This window comes from Elaeis guineensis, chromosome 12 (genome assembly GCF_000442705.2).
Source record: "Elaeis guineensis isolate ETL-2024a chromosome 12, EG11, whole genome shotgun sequence".
Taxonomy (NCBI): Eukaryota; Viridiplantae; Streptophyta; class Magnoliopsida; order Arecales; family Arecaceae; genus Elaeis; species Elaeis guineensis.
The window spans coordinates 2,436,016-2,455,425 of record NC_026004.2 but is presented as its reverse complement, the minus strand read 5'-3'; the positions used below and the strand labels follow the sequence as shown (position 1 = coordinate 2,455,425).

The window sequence follows — 19,410 nt, the reverse complement described above, 5'->3', positions numbered from 1 at the left end:
ATGTCGGAAGCTCCATCATTGCACGTGCAGGCATGCAAATTTGAATCCCAGGCACAGCATTTCACGTGTGACCGTTTCAGTTTCCTCCAGTACAAGAGCCGTCCCTCCCCAAAAATTCTGCCGCGATAGAGGGAAGGAGGAACCAAAAGAAGGAGAGCTTACGTGGCACCGGCGTCCGCAAGATCCTCCCTCCCCGGCTCCTCCAACCAGGTCTCCTAGCCCTCTTCCGGTTTTTTAGGATTATAGGGTTAGATATGCTGCTCTCTCTTGATTTTTCACCATCTTTTGCTTTCTGTAAATCTACAGAAACCCACCCGTGGAAGTGGTCCCATCCCGCGTAATCATACACCTTGTATCTCCGCTATTTCTGTCGTTCTATTTTTGATTCTCTCTCCTTAATGTTCTACCCCTGTGGTTATTTTGACAGTGACAAAATTGATGGCTTCAGCTGATTTGTGTCCCTCCCCTCTGTGGAGTCCAAGGCTGAGGGAAAAAAATTTGCAGCCATAATTATGTCGTCTGACATGTCGGGAAAACTATTTTGCTATTTGAGCAGATTTCTGTTTTCTAAGCATATTTTAAAGAAAATGGATGATGTGGTGACTGACCATTACGGAGTCATGATTTAGTTTTGTCAAGGCTCTGATTTTCATTTATTGTACGGATCTTACAGAAATTTTACACTTTCGACAGAATGGACAGTTCAGTTGTAACAGGATCAAGAATTTTTAGTTGTGTTATGTAATTCTTCTTTGCCAGGTGGTGTGATGTCAGATATGATAGACTTTAAATAACCACTCTTCCATTCAGGATGGGCTTTAGTGCAACCATGCCTTTGCTAATTTCTTGCCCTTTGTCTCTGGAACACCATATTCATTACGATGCCTTGAAATATGCTCGTCTGTTTCATCGTATAAATTTACTTCGTTTGAACATTTCCTTTCCCCATCCAGCTATTCTAGGTTTTGCAACTGTCACTTATGCGTTTGAACCTTTCCTTTCCCCATTGAGATATTCTAGTTTTTGCACGGAAATTGCAAACTTTCATTCACAGGTTTTGGATCATGAATGATAGGATTATAAATCATACTACACTTATGTTTCATGCCTATGGACGTCATTATTGGATCTTGCTCATTGTGGAATTCCGCGTGCCGCTTATGCTGATTGCTTCCAGATGCTACCAAAATTATCATTTATCTTGAATGTTGATTGCCTTAGTTGTCTTTAAGGAGTGGTCAATATGGAAAATCTGCTGCACTGCTTGACATGCCATTGGTGAAAAACCAGGCACACAAGCTTTATAGCCTTCTCATCCATATGTTATCCATGAGAATAATTAAGCGATCATCTCTACAAAATTTACAATCAGATTGTGGATGATCCAGCAACTAACTACATGATTCATCTTTTTTTTTGAAAAAAAAGTCATAGATATAAATTAGCGTTTGTCCAAGAAAATTTGCAGCAGTAAAAATTGGCACCTACGAGCTTGGCCACGTCTCTCTCAAGTACTCAAGCAGAGAATAAATCACTATATGATAAAATATACAATGTACATGCAATAAGCAATGAACCACAACGTGACTGCTCAACACGAACAGGTATCTAACTTGAGTTCAAAATGCAATTTTTGCATTTGGTTACAAGTTTGAGACTAAAACTTTAAAGATACACCAGGAACCCTATATTGATAAGCTGCTTCCGAGCACGTTCCTGATCCAGCAAAGAATGAAATTTAAGTTTGTTAATAACTTTGCAAGGTTAAAGCTACTAAAAAGAATCCACCAAATTGGAAAGAAAAATGCAGAAAAAAGAAAGAAAGAAATGAAAGTGCACCAATCAAATAAACTAAAGCCAAACACCGGCTAATCCAATTTTTAAACAGACCCGGTCATAAGTTATAGAGACCTGAGAAAATCTCACTTCAAACAATGCAATGAACTCTAATAATGGTTGCCATACAGCATAGACCTGTGAGGATAGTGAAAGCTACATTACACATTAACTTAATGCATGATTATAATTAGCAACGACAACTTATATGACTAAGGCTAAATGTAGCAGACTACACAAAATCAAGTAAAAATGTATCCGTTGGATCTTCCACTGCAACTTTGTGTGGGGACCATTATCTCTGTTGACGCCAAAGAGCAGAATCCCTTTGTTTTGGAGCTTCAAATAGCTACTTATCAATACAGCTCCAAAGGATGTTCATCAGCCTGAATGAATTTGTGCCAGAGCAACTCCACGGCAGTATTTTACCATATATTACTAAAGCCTAATTACGTCTTCACATTCTTGCATCTAAATCAACAACGATTCTTAGCAGATCAATTATCTTGCAAACTAATTGAATAGGGCACATCAATTCGAATTCCACATACCAGCCAACAAATCTTCTACCTCTCTAATTGGGATCCAGATTTAATGGTACAGCATTCACAATGCTTCTTATCTTTATAAAGAACATGCCTTCCTACATTTAGAATGTCATTTATGCTCACCAAATTCCAAATCCACTTGAACAAATTCCCAGTGCATGAACAGCCTTGAGTTAGTTGACTAAGAGTCAAGATTACTACTACACTGTATGTCTTGGGCGTACTTCTGTACAAAGGTCATCATCCTGCATGTACACCAAGTTTTTCGTTAATAAGTAATCACCAATAACTTCCATAAAATCTATCATAATTATTGCGAATGAAAGGGCAGAAGAAATGCATATTAGCCAAAACTTTACTGAAGGCTGGTTCATGAACTGTGAACCTATTATAGGTGTTCACTGGAATGACCAATGATTCAATTCTAGCACATACACTTTAGGTTTCAATGACTTATAAATGATTTGAAATCATCACTGCTAAAGGTATTCATGGAGGGGAAAAAGGAGAAAAGTGACAAAAATCAATCAGAAATGTTCATGCAAAAAGGTCGGCATATTTGAAGAGTTCTCAGTAGGTATTAGAAGTGACACATCAATATTAAAGCCCAAGATTCACCATGCCAGAACCAGGGCCCATACCAATTGGCCGCTAGTATGGTTCAGTACATCCCCGTGCCATCTTGTGCCAGGCCCGAACCAATATAGTAGAGAGAGTGGGGGAGAGGGAGAACCGGAGAGAGGGAAAGAGAGGTTAGATTCAGCGGAGGCCAGGGAGGAAAATCCACCCATCCACAGGCCTCTACGGCTCTCCGATTGCCACTGTCAGTCTCTCTGCCCTCTCCCTCTCTTCGGAGGAGGGTAGAGCTTCGGAGGCCTCAACAGCCTCGGCAGGCCTCCCCAACCTTTCCATCTCCTTCCCACCCCCTTCCCTCTCTCTCCCTCTCTCTTTTCCTTTACTTCTCGCTCACCCCTGTCCTCGCAAGTGTTTTGTTTTGAATGCTGGAACCGTCTTGGTTGACTGTCAGTATATGCTTTGGCATGCCCCAAGCAGGATGGTTCGACGAACCTTATTAATGTCATTCAATTTGCAAGTGGACACTGACAAAAAAAGGAAACAAGATGAGGTAATAAAGAAGAAGCAAGGAGTAAGCAGTACTACCAGGCAAAATGAGCAATGACTTTTGAGTTAATAACGATTGCTATCTTTCAGCATTCTAAGGCATACTTCTGGATCTGCCACACAAGAAATGTAAAAAAAATATCAAAACTTACATTGTGAAAATAAATTGACTATTCCAAACAGTGCTGCAATTGGTTTTAAACCAGAATTTAAGGGATCTGCATATGTAAGCTCAAGAGAGGTAAAATAAACTTCATAAATGGAATAAAGCATAGCATCTATTTAGTTTTGGGTCATGGAACTAAAATGCCTTATATGGTCAAGGAGAACTATTCCAAGTTTGAAGTAATAAGACAAGAAAGCATCATAAACAGAAAAGAAAGTAAACTGACAGTCCCACGGCTCTAAAAATTCTGAAGCATCTTAATATCATTGTCCAAAAAGACTTAGTAGAGGTTCACTTTACCTTTGGACCTCCAGACAAGGTTCTCAACAAATGCCTTGTGGCTAAAGGGTTAGAATGCAAAGCAAGATATGTGCATTAGATACCTACATACGTTCTATATGCCCTTAGGCATACACCTAGAATGCAGTGTTCTACCATAACTGTTAAATGTTAAAAATCTGAGATAGTACCAACGGAATAAACAATGCTAGAATTTTTTAGCCTGGTACTGCTAATCTATTCCTATCCTTTGAATGTTTAGAACTATTGGTATCAGAAAAGATAGTGATTTGAATACTAAATGTAGATTTATATCATATCATGAGGCAGAGTACATTGTGTAGACCGTTAACAACATGAATAAAGGGAGACTTGTCCATGTTGGTATGCATTGACCTGTATAATAGTGTGATGCAATAATATGCTATACCAGAATCTAATATAGCTCAAGCAGAGGGTCAACTTGTACATGGATATGCTGAACCTACCTAAACCCAACTATCATCTAGTTGATTTGACTTCTCATTTACCTCTCTCCATACCTTTTATCAACTCTTCCTCAAACAACATAGTCAAATTGCACTAAGATATAAAACGTGTGATTATTAGTATTGATCCAATCAATTTAGTATATCGTCTTCCTGAGAGAACAACAGTGATGAATACAATAAGCAAATAAGTCAGGAGTAATAATGCTACTACATCTTTAGGGAAGTATTGTTTTGGTTTTAATAAAAGGTGTATGGCCCTCCTCAGCACCCAATGTAAAATGTGTGTAGGTACACTGCTTTTTTTTTTCAGCTTACTTGTGAAGTTTTTATTAATCAAATGATTTGTGCCCGCATTTTCACCTATATTTATATCGTTGCATACCAAAGCCTTCATTCGATGAGTTGCTGCTTTAACCTTCATGCCTTTGCGTTTGATATTGTTGCATGTCCTTGTATAGAACTCATTGAGAGGAGCATGGTACCAAAACTTGAATCCTTACAGGAGAACTCATATTGGAAATTGTTAAGGCAATATTGCTCCCAAAGTTTATGTCAGCTCCTGCTATGATATTAAGAATGACACTACAGAATTTGAAATTATTCAAACATATGTCCTCTGGGACCCAAATCCATGCACTTTAAAAAAAAGCAAAATTAGGCCCCTACAGCCACTCATGATAAAATCCTACATCCCCAACCTGCAAGCCATGGGGAGATCTCTATAATCAATAGATAGAAGGTTAAGAATCTGCTAGATTTTTCCCATGTTCAGTTATAAACATTCCTTTACACCTAACAATCATGACATATGATTGCCTATCTTAAGGTTCCACCATCTGAACAAATAAGCTTGGGGAAAAAAATGTTAAATCAGGTTTTACATGGATCAAGACTAACATATCATTCAATTCAGAAAGGAGTAAAGCAACAGTTTTAAGTCATGTAAATAGGGTTCCATTGATACATGCTTGCATACAAATAGGGAGGAAGTGGGGAGCACCAAAGGGAAGGAGGAGGGGAGAGTTCAATAAAGATCCTAGGAATAAAAGGGGAATAGTAAAGAGAGTGCAAGGTAAACATTCCAATCATGGATAAACAAAATAGCAGCGAATCTAAAATTATCACCTCAAGCATATTTTCCTCAAGAAAGAAATTTGGTCCTGCACAACTTGTGTCATGTGGGCCATCATACTGAAGAATCCTAAGCTTGCCTTCCTGCATTTAACCATGAAATTATCAGAGTTTGTACCAGAAGCTAAAAATGATCATCAAATTCTTAAACTGTCACCTTGGTTCCATAAACAAGACCTCCTCCGACTGAAGGATGAAAGCATGCAACATTGACCTCATCTTCTGCACTAGGAAGAACTCTGACAAGCTCCATATCTGAAACTCTATAAATCTGAAATCAAATAGTCAAGTCAAAAGCAGTATTACATGGAAATGTCAAAAGGTACACAGTATTTGGTATCACTCTCATGGAAAAAATGATGTGCAAATAGCTTTGAGAAAGAGAGAATTATGGAGGAACAAAAGACTTAAAAAAGAAAAAGGAAAAAACAAGAAAGATGAAAATAGCAATAGCATTAACTAAATAAAAGAATTCACATAGTAGGAGATCCTTAAATTACTATTTGAAAAAGAATGGACAGTGTAAAACTAAAACACAGGTAACTGAATCATATACCTCCAATATTGTGTATATAGGTATTGCAGTCTCCCCATCAACAACAATGCTCCTAAGAAGTGAACTATGGCGACGACCATATGCTAATAGTATGTGCTCTGACGTAGGAGAGAACTGCACAGGCAAACATTTTTTTAAAAAAAATCTCAAAAGCATTAGTGAGACTATGGATGTATGGAAATTTTACCATGCAAACCAATATGGACATTCATAATAAGAACAATGTAAAGCTGGTACAAAGGTATAAATACTCTATGTCATGTCTCTTTTGATTCTATATGCGAAAGCTATAGCACATTGTACTCATGTATTTAAGTTCATTGCAGTCCAACAATGAACTCATGCATTATCCCCTACAACATACTGCTCCCCAAGTTTCAAGAATGAAGGCTTAAGAAAATTTTCTGAGACTCATCCTGATGGCTTCCAATATCAATGACAACAGCATGGCCTGTCTTACAACAGATAACCACCATTGGTTACAGCATCACAGAGAGCTATCACACTGTCTAGTTGAGCTGCCATTAGAATCCAGTGACTAGATTGTCAGCCAGCATAGAAAAGTCACAAGATCCTCTACTGACTGAAGGCTTCGTCCAACATCTCAATTTATTTAACCTTTGTTTTTTTTTTTTTTTTTTTTTTTGTCATCTTCATTTCTTCAACTAGCTTTTTCTTGTTTTTTTTTTTTTTTTTGACAGAAGCGCCTATAGGCAATGTGCTATGTAACAGGAGGTATTCCTCTCCACATGCTCCTACCCCCCAAACCTTGGTGAAGGCGGGATTCGAACCCAGCTCACTTGTTCCAATCGCTAAGTACTTTACTAGCTTGATAAGCTGGCATCTTCACCACTTGTCTTCCTTAAAGAAAGCAGCATATGATTGTCCATTTCTGATGATTGAGGTGGGACAGAACCTCTGTTAATTGATTCGCTCCTTTCCATACCGAAATTCTTTTGCTCCAAACTCCATCTTGCTCTCCTTTCCAGTTCAATTGAATTTGGATGTAATGATACACAAAGGAGCATGGGATGTGATGACATGACTCCTTTGCCCAAGCCCAACATTGTTGACTCCTTAGTTATCATAGGCACAGACCAGAAGCACTGATGTATGTATGACTTAGATACATTAATAAATATAACTACCTTCAGAAAAAAAGGGGACATAAATGATTGCCGAACCGACCCGAGTTGAGTAGTTTGACCCATACCGAACTATACCGAAGCCAGCCCGGAATGATTCAGCCTCTCAAGTAGGTTCAGTGCTATTTTATAACCCCCCTATAGGACTACTTCTATTTGGTATCAAAATCCCTCAACTTCGCTTGTTCACTTGTTTGAAACCCTTGTCTCGCCCTTCGCTCTTTCACTTGTTCGAAACCCTCGCCGACCACTGCTGTCCCTCCCATGTAAGTCCTGCCATCCCCCCCACCTCCCTACCCCCTTCCTCTCCATCTCTCCCTCCTCCCTCCCTTCCTCACCTTTCCTCTCGATTAGGGTTTCCCTCCCTCTCCCTTCCCCCCTCTCTCCATCTCTCTCCTCCCTCATCCATGGTGGCCCTCCTCCTTGGATTCCAGCACACCCACTCTTCCTATCTCAGTCTCAACCAATCCCCCTTCCTCTCCCTCCCTCCCTCCCTCTCCATTCCTCTCTCCTTCCTCTTTTTCTCTCTCCTCCCACTCCATCCCTCACTATGTTTTTACTTTTTAGTATGCCCCAAAACAGTACTCTTACTAAACTGAACTGGTTGCTCGCTAGTACAACTTGGGTACCAGTTCAGCAAACCTTGTATCTTATATTAATTAATGGCTAGGTCTACGACAGGAGCATAACAAGAGTTCTTCATCTTCCACATGCAAAATTCCACAAACAGAGAAATAATTACATCCACATGCAACATAGATATGCAGCACCTAAGCTGAACAGATTAATGCCACATGATTTCTATACTTCTCTTTCAGATCAGCTTGGAGATAAAAGGACATTGGCGGATCCATGTGGTTAAATGTGGGATCAATTGACCCCACCAAAAAATAAAAAAAATTATTAGATATATATATACACTAGTGAAAAAAGTCAAAAGTGACCCAACTAATTTTATAAATTGACCCCATTACTTATGCAAAATTTTGAAAAAGTAAAGGATTAAAAAGACCACATCAAAAAAGTAATTATGACATACATTCTCTCTCTTTAATGACTCACATGTCCTACCTCTCTCTCTCCCTCTCTTGCACCACTTTGACTTCTCTCTCTTTCTCCTTTCTCTTTCTTTATTAATTACTTTTTTATATCTTTTAATATCCCACCCCAATCCCATTCATCCATCTATTTAGAGAGCGGATCCTCTACTATGCACTGCCTGGTGTGGTGCATAGCATGCACCACCCATTGCACGATGGATGGTCGTGGGGGGTTGTGCAGAGCCACGTGCTGTGAGATGTACACCACACATGACCGCATGTAGTCATCTATTGTGTGATGATGATGCGCGCGATGCTCCTTTATAACATTTTATTATAAAGAATATTTAAGCTGTTACACATCATTTTTTTATAAATTTTATTATTTTTAAAAATAATATTTATTTTTTTTTCCTTTCTTCTTTCTCTTCCTAGTTCCTCCGCTTCTTTTATTAATATTGACCCCACAAAGCTATTGTGTTTCTAGTCCTTGAAGTGGCTTGGTTCTCTATCAAACCAATCATGTGGGAGCACTGAAAGAATATATGCATTTGGTTACTTATTTTAAACTTATCTTAATATTTTATTTAATACTCTTAATATGTACTTCTATATCTTAAGACAGATCATCACTTTCATGTAGCCTCCCAACTGCACCACCCTTACTCAAATTTTGGGCCAATTTTCTAAAGTCTTCCGGTGTGGTCAAGGTGCTTCTAAGAGCATCATCTATTGGTGTCATTAAAGATCACATGATATTTATCTAAGAATACTTGACGATGAAATATATTTCTATAAATGTGGCTTTACTCATTGACATGTATCAAATAAGTACAACTAGAAAGCCAAGGCACAAGTTGCAGACCTAAAATTCAAAATTGTTTATTTTATCTTGAATAAATACTCAAGAGAAGAGACAAGTAAACACAAGACTTTGATTGCAACTGCCGCTAACCTGAATAGAAGTCAAGCAGTGAGCAGCTCTGATTGCTCTCGAAGCTAGCACCATGCCGAAGCTGCAGCAAAAAGAGAAAATCAAGCCATGACATAGGTATAAAAAAATTTTCGTGAAAAAAAAAAAGGTTACAACGCATAAATACCAAAAGGCAACAGGTTTTGGTCTTACGTTGCCTCTTCAAGAGAATAGATACGAAGCTCATACATAACTTGGTGAGCTGAAATTGGATGGCGCGTTGGGGATGTTGCAGCCCCTGTACCATCATGCTGCATCTGTAATTGAACTCCAGGATCACCTTCCATGTGGGGCAGCAAACATGCGACACAAGCAACCAAAAATCGGCCACAAGGAGAAAAATGGGCACCCATTTCACTGTGATTAATAAATACATCTAATTAATCAATATAATGTTATGACCAGAAACAACAACAAGAAGTCTAAAGCTAATCTGTTCAGCCATATAAATTTGGAGTTATGGTTCATTCCTATCCAAGGCCATATTGATGTAACATGAACATATAAGCAGAAGCAACCTTCATCTCATAAAGTTGAGATAACAGACTATACTAGAAATAGAAGTTGTATTGACATTCTCATAGTAAACCCTTATAAAATGTCAAGACCAATTATACTTTCTAAGAAAATCAAATGAATTATTATGACAAACAAATAAGTATGCCCATGATTGAGTAGATCAATAATTTCAACATGGTACTCATGCCAGAAGACTTTAGTAAGCAAAAAAAGTTAGAAAAAGGGGGATGAAATAAAAAACAGAAAATCATGAATAATTTAATTACAAATAGGAACTTCACCTGCAAAGGACAGCATGTGGTATAGTTAAACGGCATGTCTCTGGATCTAAAGGGGCAAATGGATCTTGTATATCATGCCGCCATATTCGTAGCTTCACGGTACAAGGTAGTTCAGCTGCTGCTGTAGCAGGCAATGATGTGGGAATTTCAGATTCAATACCATGGGGACCGGGATGAGGCTCAGCTTCATCATTTTGGGCATTAAGAAATGATGAACCTTCTCCAGCAGCTATAGAAGCCACCAAACGGGAGCGTAACCTATGCTGTGAACTGGATCTTCCAGTTACCCTAGCATGGCTACCAGTGTTTACCATCGAAGAAGAAGCCACTAGAGCTTCCACATTACGAGTATATAGTAATTCAGGTGTCAAGAAGTCAGCTCCTGTTCCACGAACTATAGATGAACTTCCTTGGAGTGGACTGTTGACAGGCATAGCTGTATGAAGGCCTGCATGAGTTTGACCCATTAACCAGCCCTGCAAAAAAGGCAACTCCCAGCATGCTGGATCGCTAAAAGGAATAAACTGATGAAGTTGTCCACCCTCTACACTTCTTAATAGCAATTGAAGATCGGTACTGCCTGAAGAGTTTGACGAATTGAAGGCGGGAGAAGCATCCTCTCCGCCTGGCCTAGATTGCCTAACCGGTATTCTTATAGCCACCCCATTGCAATGGAAAGTAGTTGTTGATGGCCCATTGTTGAAAGAATCCAACCTCTGAACCATGCCAGGAGAACTTCTTTGCTGAAATCCCATGGTAGGCTGCCCTTCAGTGTTTTCTGCACTTCCCATAACAGAATCACATGTCACTGTTTCCATTCCTGTCAGCATAGAATTAGCAAATGCATCTTCTGTCATAATATTTGAGCTAGAAGGTTCTCCAGGAGATATATCCATTGCAGTCACAAAATTCTCGTCTTGGTTTCCAATATCTGCATTTCTGGGTCTTTGCTGCCCACTGACTGAGCTATTAGCTCTACTACCCTGTCGGAAAGGTGGCACTCTTCCATCTTCCTTTACAAATGTTGGCCAGAACAAATAGGAATAAGGTATCAGAGGCACCTTAGCCTCCAGATGTGAACGCAAAGTTGAATTAAGGTTTGCTAAAAAGACAGCTGGAGGAGGATAGTGCAAATAGCCAGAAGTAGTTGCTAGCGTTAGTGGTGAGTCTGGCGAATCGAGATCATTAACCTTCAAGCAAAGCAGCTTAGGTCGATGATATGGTAAAAATGGGCAAATAATAATGAAAATTTGAAGCTAGAAAAAAAAATTCCACCTCAGCTGTCAATAGAAATGGAGCAGCATGGGGATGAAAATGCACCGCCCTCAAAGAACGCCGAGTCCTCAGCACAATCATTGGGGAAGAAGCTTCTCCTCTCTTGTTGTAGTTCCAAATGTACAGCTGCCAAGATGATTATAATTTTAGTTTTGAACATGAGAGATTTAAGTCTCCTGACAGCAGCAAAACCAAAACTAATATGGGGAAGATAAATATTGAGCAAGATGAAGCTCTACACATACTCCTGAGGTCAGGAATGACTCACCTTGTGACCTGATGCTACAGCAAGTAGTTCTCCTTGGGCATGAAAAGCAATAGAGGCAATTGGACGATCTGCATGTAGAAAAGAGAAGGGGAGCAGGCCATGTGTTATAATGCCTCTAAGATGTTAATAGTAATAAACTATATTATTAAAGTACTAAAACAATAAAAATTCCTATTTCTTCAAGTCGTTAAATCACAGAAGAAATTTTGGTAAAAGATATTACAGAAATCACGTGACCCAATACAATCTGCGGTACGAGCATCCCAGAGACGAACTTCGTGATCCAAGCTACCACTTGCAAGTATGTCTGAATGCAGTGGATGGAATCTAACCTGCAGGTGATCAATTAGATAATAACAAATAACCCTAAAAATAATGACAATATATGATAGAGAAGACCCATAATTACTGTCTAATTTTCACAAATAAACATCAAGAATCATCATAATGAAAACAAGATACTGGCTATGATGATCGGAAACAGAGTTTGGGTTATTGAACCAGTTTGTAGAACAACGACTCAAATTTGTAACTAAAAACTAGCCAGCAGGTTATAGTGCTTTTCGAGTTCAATCATCTGCCACAGAAAAACATTTTGCGAAGCCAGATGATCATAAAAAACCAAAGATATACACTTGGAAAGGACATATAAAAATAAAACACCCAAAATAACGGCTGAAAAATGAAGTATCAGTAGTTGCTATATCCAGGAAGCATTGCTAGAAAAGCAGTATATGAAACTAACTTGATAGCCACCCTCCTCTTCTATATGTAAAAGTTAGGTAATTTGATTTTAAACAAGAGGGCATGCATGGATAATTCATAGATAAATAATATAATAGAAATCTACATCATAGGAGGTTATGGAATATGATAGTCAAATAAGATTCATTCTAGCATCTAGACACACATGCAGCTTGGAAACTTCAGAAAGTAACTGCAGGCAAGCAACCATGACACCATGAAAAAGAAGACTCAGGATACTAACTCTTTTAAAAAAAATGAGTTTCTCAACTCTAGCAACATTTGCACTGCAACTCAATTAATAAATTTTAGTGACACTGGAACACATGTGGTAACAATATTTTTCACACAAGTATATGGTAGAACTTGGATGAATTTCACTTCATAGAATAATTTAATTTGCCAACGTATTAAAGCAGAATAAAGAGCAAAGCAAGGGATAAGAATATAGGTAGACATACCACCCAAGGTGTTCGTCGATGGCCACTCAACACCTTCAAACAGTTTCCAGTTTGGCAGTCAATTATCTTGACAGTGTGGTCACCACTGAAAACAGACTCAGTCAGTACAATTGTTAACTACAATACAGCATGAAAGCAAGGCATCCACTTACTGTGTGGAAGCAAGTGTTTTTCCATTGGAACTAAATGCTGCTGCAATCGTGGACCTAGGTGGCGGCAAAAGAGGACAATACTTGGCTGACAAGTGACGCAATGACTCTGCTTCTACCCTATAAAAGCAGTAAATCACAATCAGTCCATGCATTGCAGCATAATTCTGGATAAAAGTGGAGAACTTACAGAAACAACAAACAGATTAACAAGTACCCTTTGCAGTTAAAAAAGTGATACCACTGTAATCTTTACAGAAAAATTCTGAAATCATGCATTAATGGTATGTCCAGAATACTGGTGCTTTACCAAGAAATAAGAGCATGTTGTGCATCAATTGTTTCACATCTTAGCCCAATGCAATCAGCTCTCTGCTTCAAAGTTTCGCCCCACAACTTTTTTGGGTAGTGTTTTGCTCGAGGAGAGATCTCCCTCCATGCTAACAACTGACAAACATTTCTATGACTAGGAGGGGGGAAAACAAAGTAAAACCACACATCAATAAGGGATTGATATAGATAGAACATATATACATATATAGTCCCAACATTAGTAAGTCATTGTGCAGTGATCAAACAACCTAATTCATATTATCAAACCATTTGAACATCAAAGAAAAAAGTACAACCAAAAATTATATGTACCGGCAGAAAATACAAGCTTAGTTTTTAGTATAAGATGGCACTGCATTTGACATAAAGCAAATGAATGAAAAGTTTACAGAAATTCAGACTGATCTAACACCTATATTAGCAAAATTCAAGAAATCATATCAACAATGACATCTTGGGAGGCAGTCAACAACCCAGTCACTGACAAAATGCCATCTGAAAATATAGAGTTTCGCCATAATTCCCTTGGACTTCAAATTGTCAACTTGTTTCAAGAAGTTGCATACTTTGTAGAGCTTCCTTTCATCATTGCAATGCTTCTTCAATACAACTCACACTATGTGACTGGAGGTGGGTCAGTTAGGTATTCGTCCACCATCCTCATGCATGTGTCTGTGTAGAGAGAGAGAGAGAGAGAAAGAAATAGCTTCAGCCGTATTCAGATGATGCATGACATGCTTCTTCCTCCCACCACTTCTTCCTATTTTATAAAAAAGTCTCCCTAGTCGGTGTAAATTATTTCTATCATTTATTTGTATAAAAAACCACTGGTCCTTCCATCTATAGCACTGTTAGGCATTGAACAAGTGAAATAAAATTTAATTGATATCCCATTTTAAAAATTTAATTGATTGCCCATCTAAACCCAGAGCCTTAATCTCTTCATAACTGGTAAAGCCTCTTAAACATTTTTTTCACACTCATTACAGTATTTCCTAGTATAGTTCCTATCAGATATATAGCTCCTATCTGATAATTGAATGTAAGGAAAGAAAGACCGGTCCATAGCTAGGGCCAATGTAAAGAGAATAATAATTTGGAAATGCAAACAATGTGATAATTTGAACGAAAGTAGCCCAAGAAAAGTAATCTATCAGTAGAAATTATATTCCAAGTGCCCTCTGAATGAGAACATCAGAGAAGAAAGCTGATTCATAAATCATCTTTTTGTCGAAAGAGCATGATCTCATGTCCATAATTTGCAGCCCCTGTTGGGGCTGTATAATCCCATTTTAGATAACTAACATCATGGTCTTGGGCTTCTAGCAGCATGGAGGATTTGAGGGAGCAATCTAATAACCTGGCCTCATAATTACTCTTCCAAGCTCCGGTTCTCAAGTCCTTAAGTCCATACTGGATAGTAGTTTGAAGCAGTGCATGACCACGCCCTTCTCAACTTTTATATTCTCATTGTTCAACATGATGTAGGGAACATGGCATAGTATACTCTAACATTTCTGAACCACCTTGTGTTGAATGACTGCTCATCAGTGACTCCCAACTATCGCAAGTTGCAAATCTCATGGCAAATGCTCTCAGATGGCAGTCTCTCTACTTGAGAGACATTTTTTTGCGATTGGCAATCATGACATAAACATATTTGTATAGCCCCTATGGATAGTTGGCCTGGCTGGAGATATATCCTTTCTGACCATTTGGTGGTCTGTGCAATTCTACTCTCACAAGCTGCTCGCACATTGGTTCAAGGATATACTAAATTCGTTGGGCTCAAATTGCAATATCTGATGAGCTACTCTTGTCAGTAAGCTGGCAGATATATAAATAGGTAACATTTTCCAGACCAACTGGTCATACCAGATCTAAGAACTATCTAGATTGATAAATATCACCCAATTTCACTTTCACGAAGTTCACTTTCAAAGTCAAAGTAACAAGACAAACAATTAATCATGCAGCATTCAAACAGAACAACAAATATGTATATTAGATATTGCTGGCACCAGCTCTACTGTGTGCATTTATGAAGTGCCTGGCACCACCGAAGCCATAATCAAAGACAAAGGAATAGATAAAAGAAATTCATAACATCACATTCTTTTACCTGTGTCTTAAGCTGGAATATGATGAAGATTGAGAAACTACAGGATGGAAACTGGATAATAAAGTGGATTGTGAGAAAAACTTTGCATCATCTACCCAGGGTTGAGACATTTCATTCTTTTAACATACTGTTCCTGCAAATGATTACAAAGAAAACCACTGTCAAGGTGCATGCTTCAAATCAAAAACTCAATTTGAATGAGTGTGTATTAAGTTCTCAAAGAGGAAAAGAAGGCATTGGTACAGGAGACAGTCTTGTGTCCTCCCCTTCTCAACTTGATAGATTATTCATGTAGCTGACAAACATAACCAGTAGCTCAAGAGAAAATGCTCCATGCTCTTTGAATGCAGCATTCCTCAAACTATTTCCTATCCTGTCAGAGCCATTTCCAGCCATATTTTTGACTTTGAGGACATCGGGCATTATTTCAAGCACAATTATCAAACTAAGAAAAAGAATTTCCCAATTGTAACACAGGTTGCACAAAAGAGAAATTTATTAATTTCCATATTGCATAATGAAAGAGAATTGGATATGTATAATCTCAAGCCTTGTGGACACCTCCTTTGACCATCTCTGGGGAAGAGAAACTGAACACTCTTACCAGCTTATAAAGAAGTCCAAATACAATTACAAAAAGATCTCTTTCAAGTTCAAACATGCTCTGAATACAACCAAAAGTTTTCTAACAATATTGATTATCAAATGAAGCTCTTGATGCCAAAAAAAAAAAAGTTGGAACAAAACTGCAGAAATAAATCAAAGTTTCTTAAATTAGAAATCATCATAATGCAGTAAGGAATAACAAAGATCAGAATAGTTGGTCAAACAAAAAGACGGAAGAAAAATCAAAGAAACTGAGTCCATCTACGGATAATTTCAGAATACAGGAGTAAGAGGTGGCATTAGGCTTGAACGACCTAGATCCTAAGGTGAGAAATCTGCAGAATATGAATTCATTTATGCCTCAAACTTTTTTAATTTAAAGCAGTCATTTAATCAATTTTAAACAAAGAGTTTAATCATGAGATAGTGAACTATCATGTCTGTTTGAAGTAACACCTACTTTATCACTGGAAGGATATAATTTTCGTTAACAACTTCACTTATAATTAGCTGGGAATGAAATTAGAACTCTGGATACAAAACAAAAAAAAAAAAAAAGGGAGGGGGTTCAATAAACAACAATAATGGTAAGTTTCTATCAGGCAATCCCCTCTATTACTGCTAGCCCTAAGTTTCTGCTTGAGGACCCTCCTCAAATCTAATAAGCCAATTTAGACAGAGCAGCAAGTCCTATCATTGTCTTTGTATTAGTACAGGACCACATAACATCTTAGGATGCACATCTCTACCTCGTTCACTGCACTTCAATTTAGAAATCACTATAAATCCCTCAGTCCATTCAACCAATATAAATAAATTTGACAAAAATAATTTGATTCAAGAATTTCTACTAACTCTGTTTTAGCACAACCTTAACTCTGCATCCCACTAAAGTTGCATACCATGTTTGTTTTTCCAATACAAATTGAGAGTTCCTATCAAAGTTCTAATTTGGTGTTCAGCATTTCGCTAGTCTCACCATCACTTCATCTACCAATAAAATGCGCCAAAAGCCTTCATTTGTATAGCAGAAATTCATAAAAGAGGTATACGAAGTTAAGGAGTTTAATTGTCCTTCTCCTGTGGTAATAGGACTCTCCAGTCTGTTGATAAGCTCTCCATAAACATTCCTGCTCTTTATATCTTCATAAACAAATCTGACAAGCATTTCTTCCAGAACTTAGCTTCAGAATGTGCTTATGAATACCAAGAAACCCCTTACAACTGTTATAACAAATGGCCCAGACTAATAAGATGATGAACTGCTATCACAGTGTTCAGAGATGCTTTGAACAAAAAGAAAACACAATCAGGGGGAAAATAGCTCCTTAACCGACCAACAGAAACTTTTGGTAGGTTAAGAATGATTATTAAAGAATAAAAAAATGAGCTGCGGGGCAGAAAAGTAAATCACTTACTCGTGCAACCCAAGGATGACACGTGTGGAAGAATGATGCAATAAGAGGCAACGGGGATTATAAGACCTCGCCGGCCACCAAAATCGCGGGCAAATGAGCCTTCTTCTTTGTTGAATGATACCAATTTTGTGGCAACTCAAGGCGCTAAAAACGACACAATAACTTATAAGTTTGAATGTTAGGTATCCACGACCGACTCATGCCCCGATCATCCAACTTCGCATGAAGATTATGTGATGAAAATTGAAATGTTAACGACCAAAAGTTCAGTTCTGCAATCTCTCATTGAGATCTTCCATGTCTCTCAACATCAGCACCCTCCCAACCATAAAAAGATCTTAGTTTGTATCAATTTTTCCACATTAAATTCGTTACTTAAAGAATCGGACCTACCCAACGACAAATTACTCACCAAGATTCAATCTTTCCTCATGTTTCCACACAAATCTGATAAGATAACGCAAAATCTGATCTAAAATTAATGGAACGGCCGAATTACGCATAGAAACGTGAATCCGAATAATGATCGAGGAGAAAAAGAAGCGGGGGCAAAGGAATTACCCTAGAAATGGCTGAAATGTATCAGATCGGTGGCAAGGAAAACCGAATTCCCACTCCTTTCCCTGCCCGCAGAAGATTCAAGAAACCGCGGACCCGGCGGCTTCTCGATGAAATTCTGGAGGAGCTAGGGATTTCCCTGAGCGGCTAGGACTCGGGTCTCCCGTGGGGCCGGGGGATTTCGAGGGCTTGTTCTGGCGGCGGAGGGACCCGTCTCGACCGTGCGCTCTCTCCGGCCTACTCCCCGGCCTCGGTCGGATTTGAACGCGCAGAGAGAGAGAAAGCGAGATAGAAAGAGAAGAAAAACCTGAAGAAAAGAAAACCTAATTGGGGGATCGATCGTTGGATTATGGTCGGGAAAAAGAGTCGGATTTCAGGGCCGTTGGATCGGGATCGGAAGGGCGCGTAGACGGTGGCCCCACGAAGGAGAAGCGTGGGCCCACGTGGAGGAGGGGTCGTGGCTTTAGGGAGAAGAGCGGGGCGAGACGGCGACCCGCGTGGGTGCGTGGTTTCGCATCACCTCGCTCTCATGGGCATCGCCGGGGTCCGGTCATCGTCGCGTGTGGAGGGCAACTCCGACCGGAGGTTAATGGATGGTGGTGGTTTCTTGATTACGCAAAGAGCTATGGACCGTGGAATGGACGGCCTAGTCTTTGTGAATAATTGGGAGGGAAGGATTATACAGGGACGTCTTCTGAATAATCGGATTTCATTTATTTGATTATATATATATATATATATATTCAATATTATATATATATATATATATATATATATATATATATTCAGTCTGTAAAGAGTTTAATTCTAATATTAATATGCTCACTGTTCAAATATTATTAAAATTTATTATTTAATATGCAACAGTTATTAATAATATGAGCATCAATATGTCTGGTCGGTGTTAAAATTTATTTTTTTTAAAAAAAAAAAAAAATCATATCTCTAGTCGTCATGTAAATTCCTTCATTTATATTAGCATCAATAATGCCGCTATTAATGATAAAAATTTTTGATCAATAATTATTCAAATATATCGCTTAATATAACATAAGAATTCGAGGATTAAAATCTTTTATTTTTTATAATTTATTGTATTGCCACATTAAAAGAAGAAAATCATACTTAAGTCGTTGCACATGTTATATGCCGATAAGGAGCTCTTGTGATCCAGTGCATGCAAGACTCCTGTAGAATGCTGGGTGAGACTCATGATTCATTCATTATCTTTTGTATTCTGAGGCCACTCTTCCTTTTCCAGTCAGGTTTCTAAAGTAGCTTTTCTTGAACAACAAATGGTGAGCTGGTTGGACCACTGACAAATCTTAATTTAGGCCACGACACATGGGGACGATCGAATATCCACGAATTATATAAACTGGTGCTTGC

The 19,410-nt window shown here is 38.5% G+C and overlaps 1 protein-coding gene across 7 annotated transcripts; it reads right to left on the bottom strand.

Annotated features, from left to right (window-relative positions):
• Positions 1 to 1,507: 1,507 nt before the first annotated feature.
• On the bottom strand, positions 1,508 to 18,633 carry LOC105055773 (uncharacterized). Of its 7 annotated transcripts, none has more exons than XM_029267737.2 (19): positions 18,025 to 18,631; positions 17,876 to 17,930; positions 17,464 to 17,781; positions 15,440 to 15,572; positions 13,295 to 13,450; positions 12,988 to 13,104; positions 12,836 to 12,920; positions 11,854 to 11,962; positions 11,631 to 11,698; positions 11,363 to 11,488; positions 10,088 to 11,277; positions 9,441 to 9,644; positions 9,270 to 9,330; positions 6,130 to 6,243; positions 5,731 to 5,844; positions 5,568 to 5,657; positions 3,546 to 3,619; positions 2,508 to 2,629; positions 1,508 to 1,716 (listed from the first exon to the last, which is right to left on the bottom strand). In XM_029267737.2, exons 4-17 carry the CDS (start codon positions 15,547 to 15,549, stop codon positions 3,593 to 3,595), a joined length of 2,571 nt encoding a protein of 856 aa, XP_029123570.1. In that variant the 5' UTR covers positions 15,550 to 15,572; positions 17,464 to 17,781; positions 17,876 to 17,930; positions 18,025 to 18,631; the 3' UTR covers positions 1,508 to 1,716; positions 2,508 to 2,629; positions 3,546 to 3,592. The 7 variants fall into 7 exon arrangements, with proteins under 7 accessions (XP_029123570.1, XP_019709684.1, XP_073102863.1 ...); XM_019854125.3 differs by having other exon boundaries at positions 17,876 to 17,910; XM_073246762.1 differs by lacking the exon at positions 17,876 to 17,930 and adding an exon at positions 15,683 to 15,812 and having other exon boundaries at positions 17,464 to 17,607.
• Between the last annotated feature and the right edge of the window lie 777 nt (positions 18,634 to 19,410).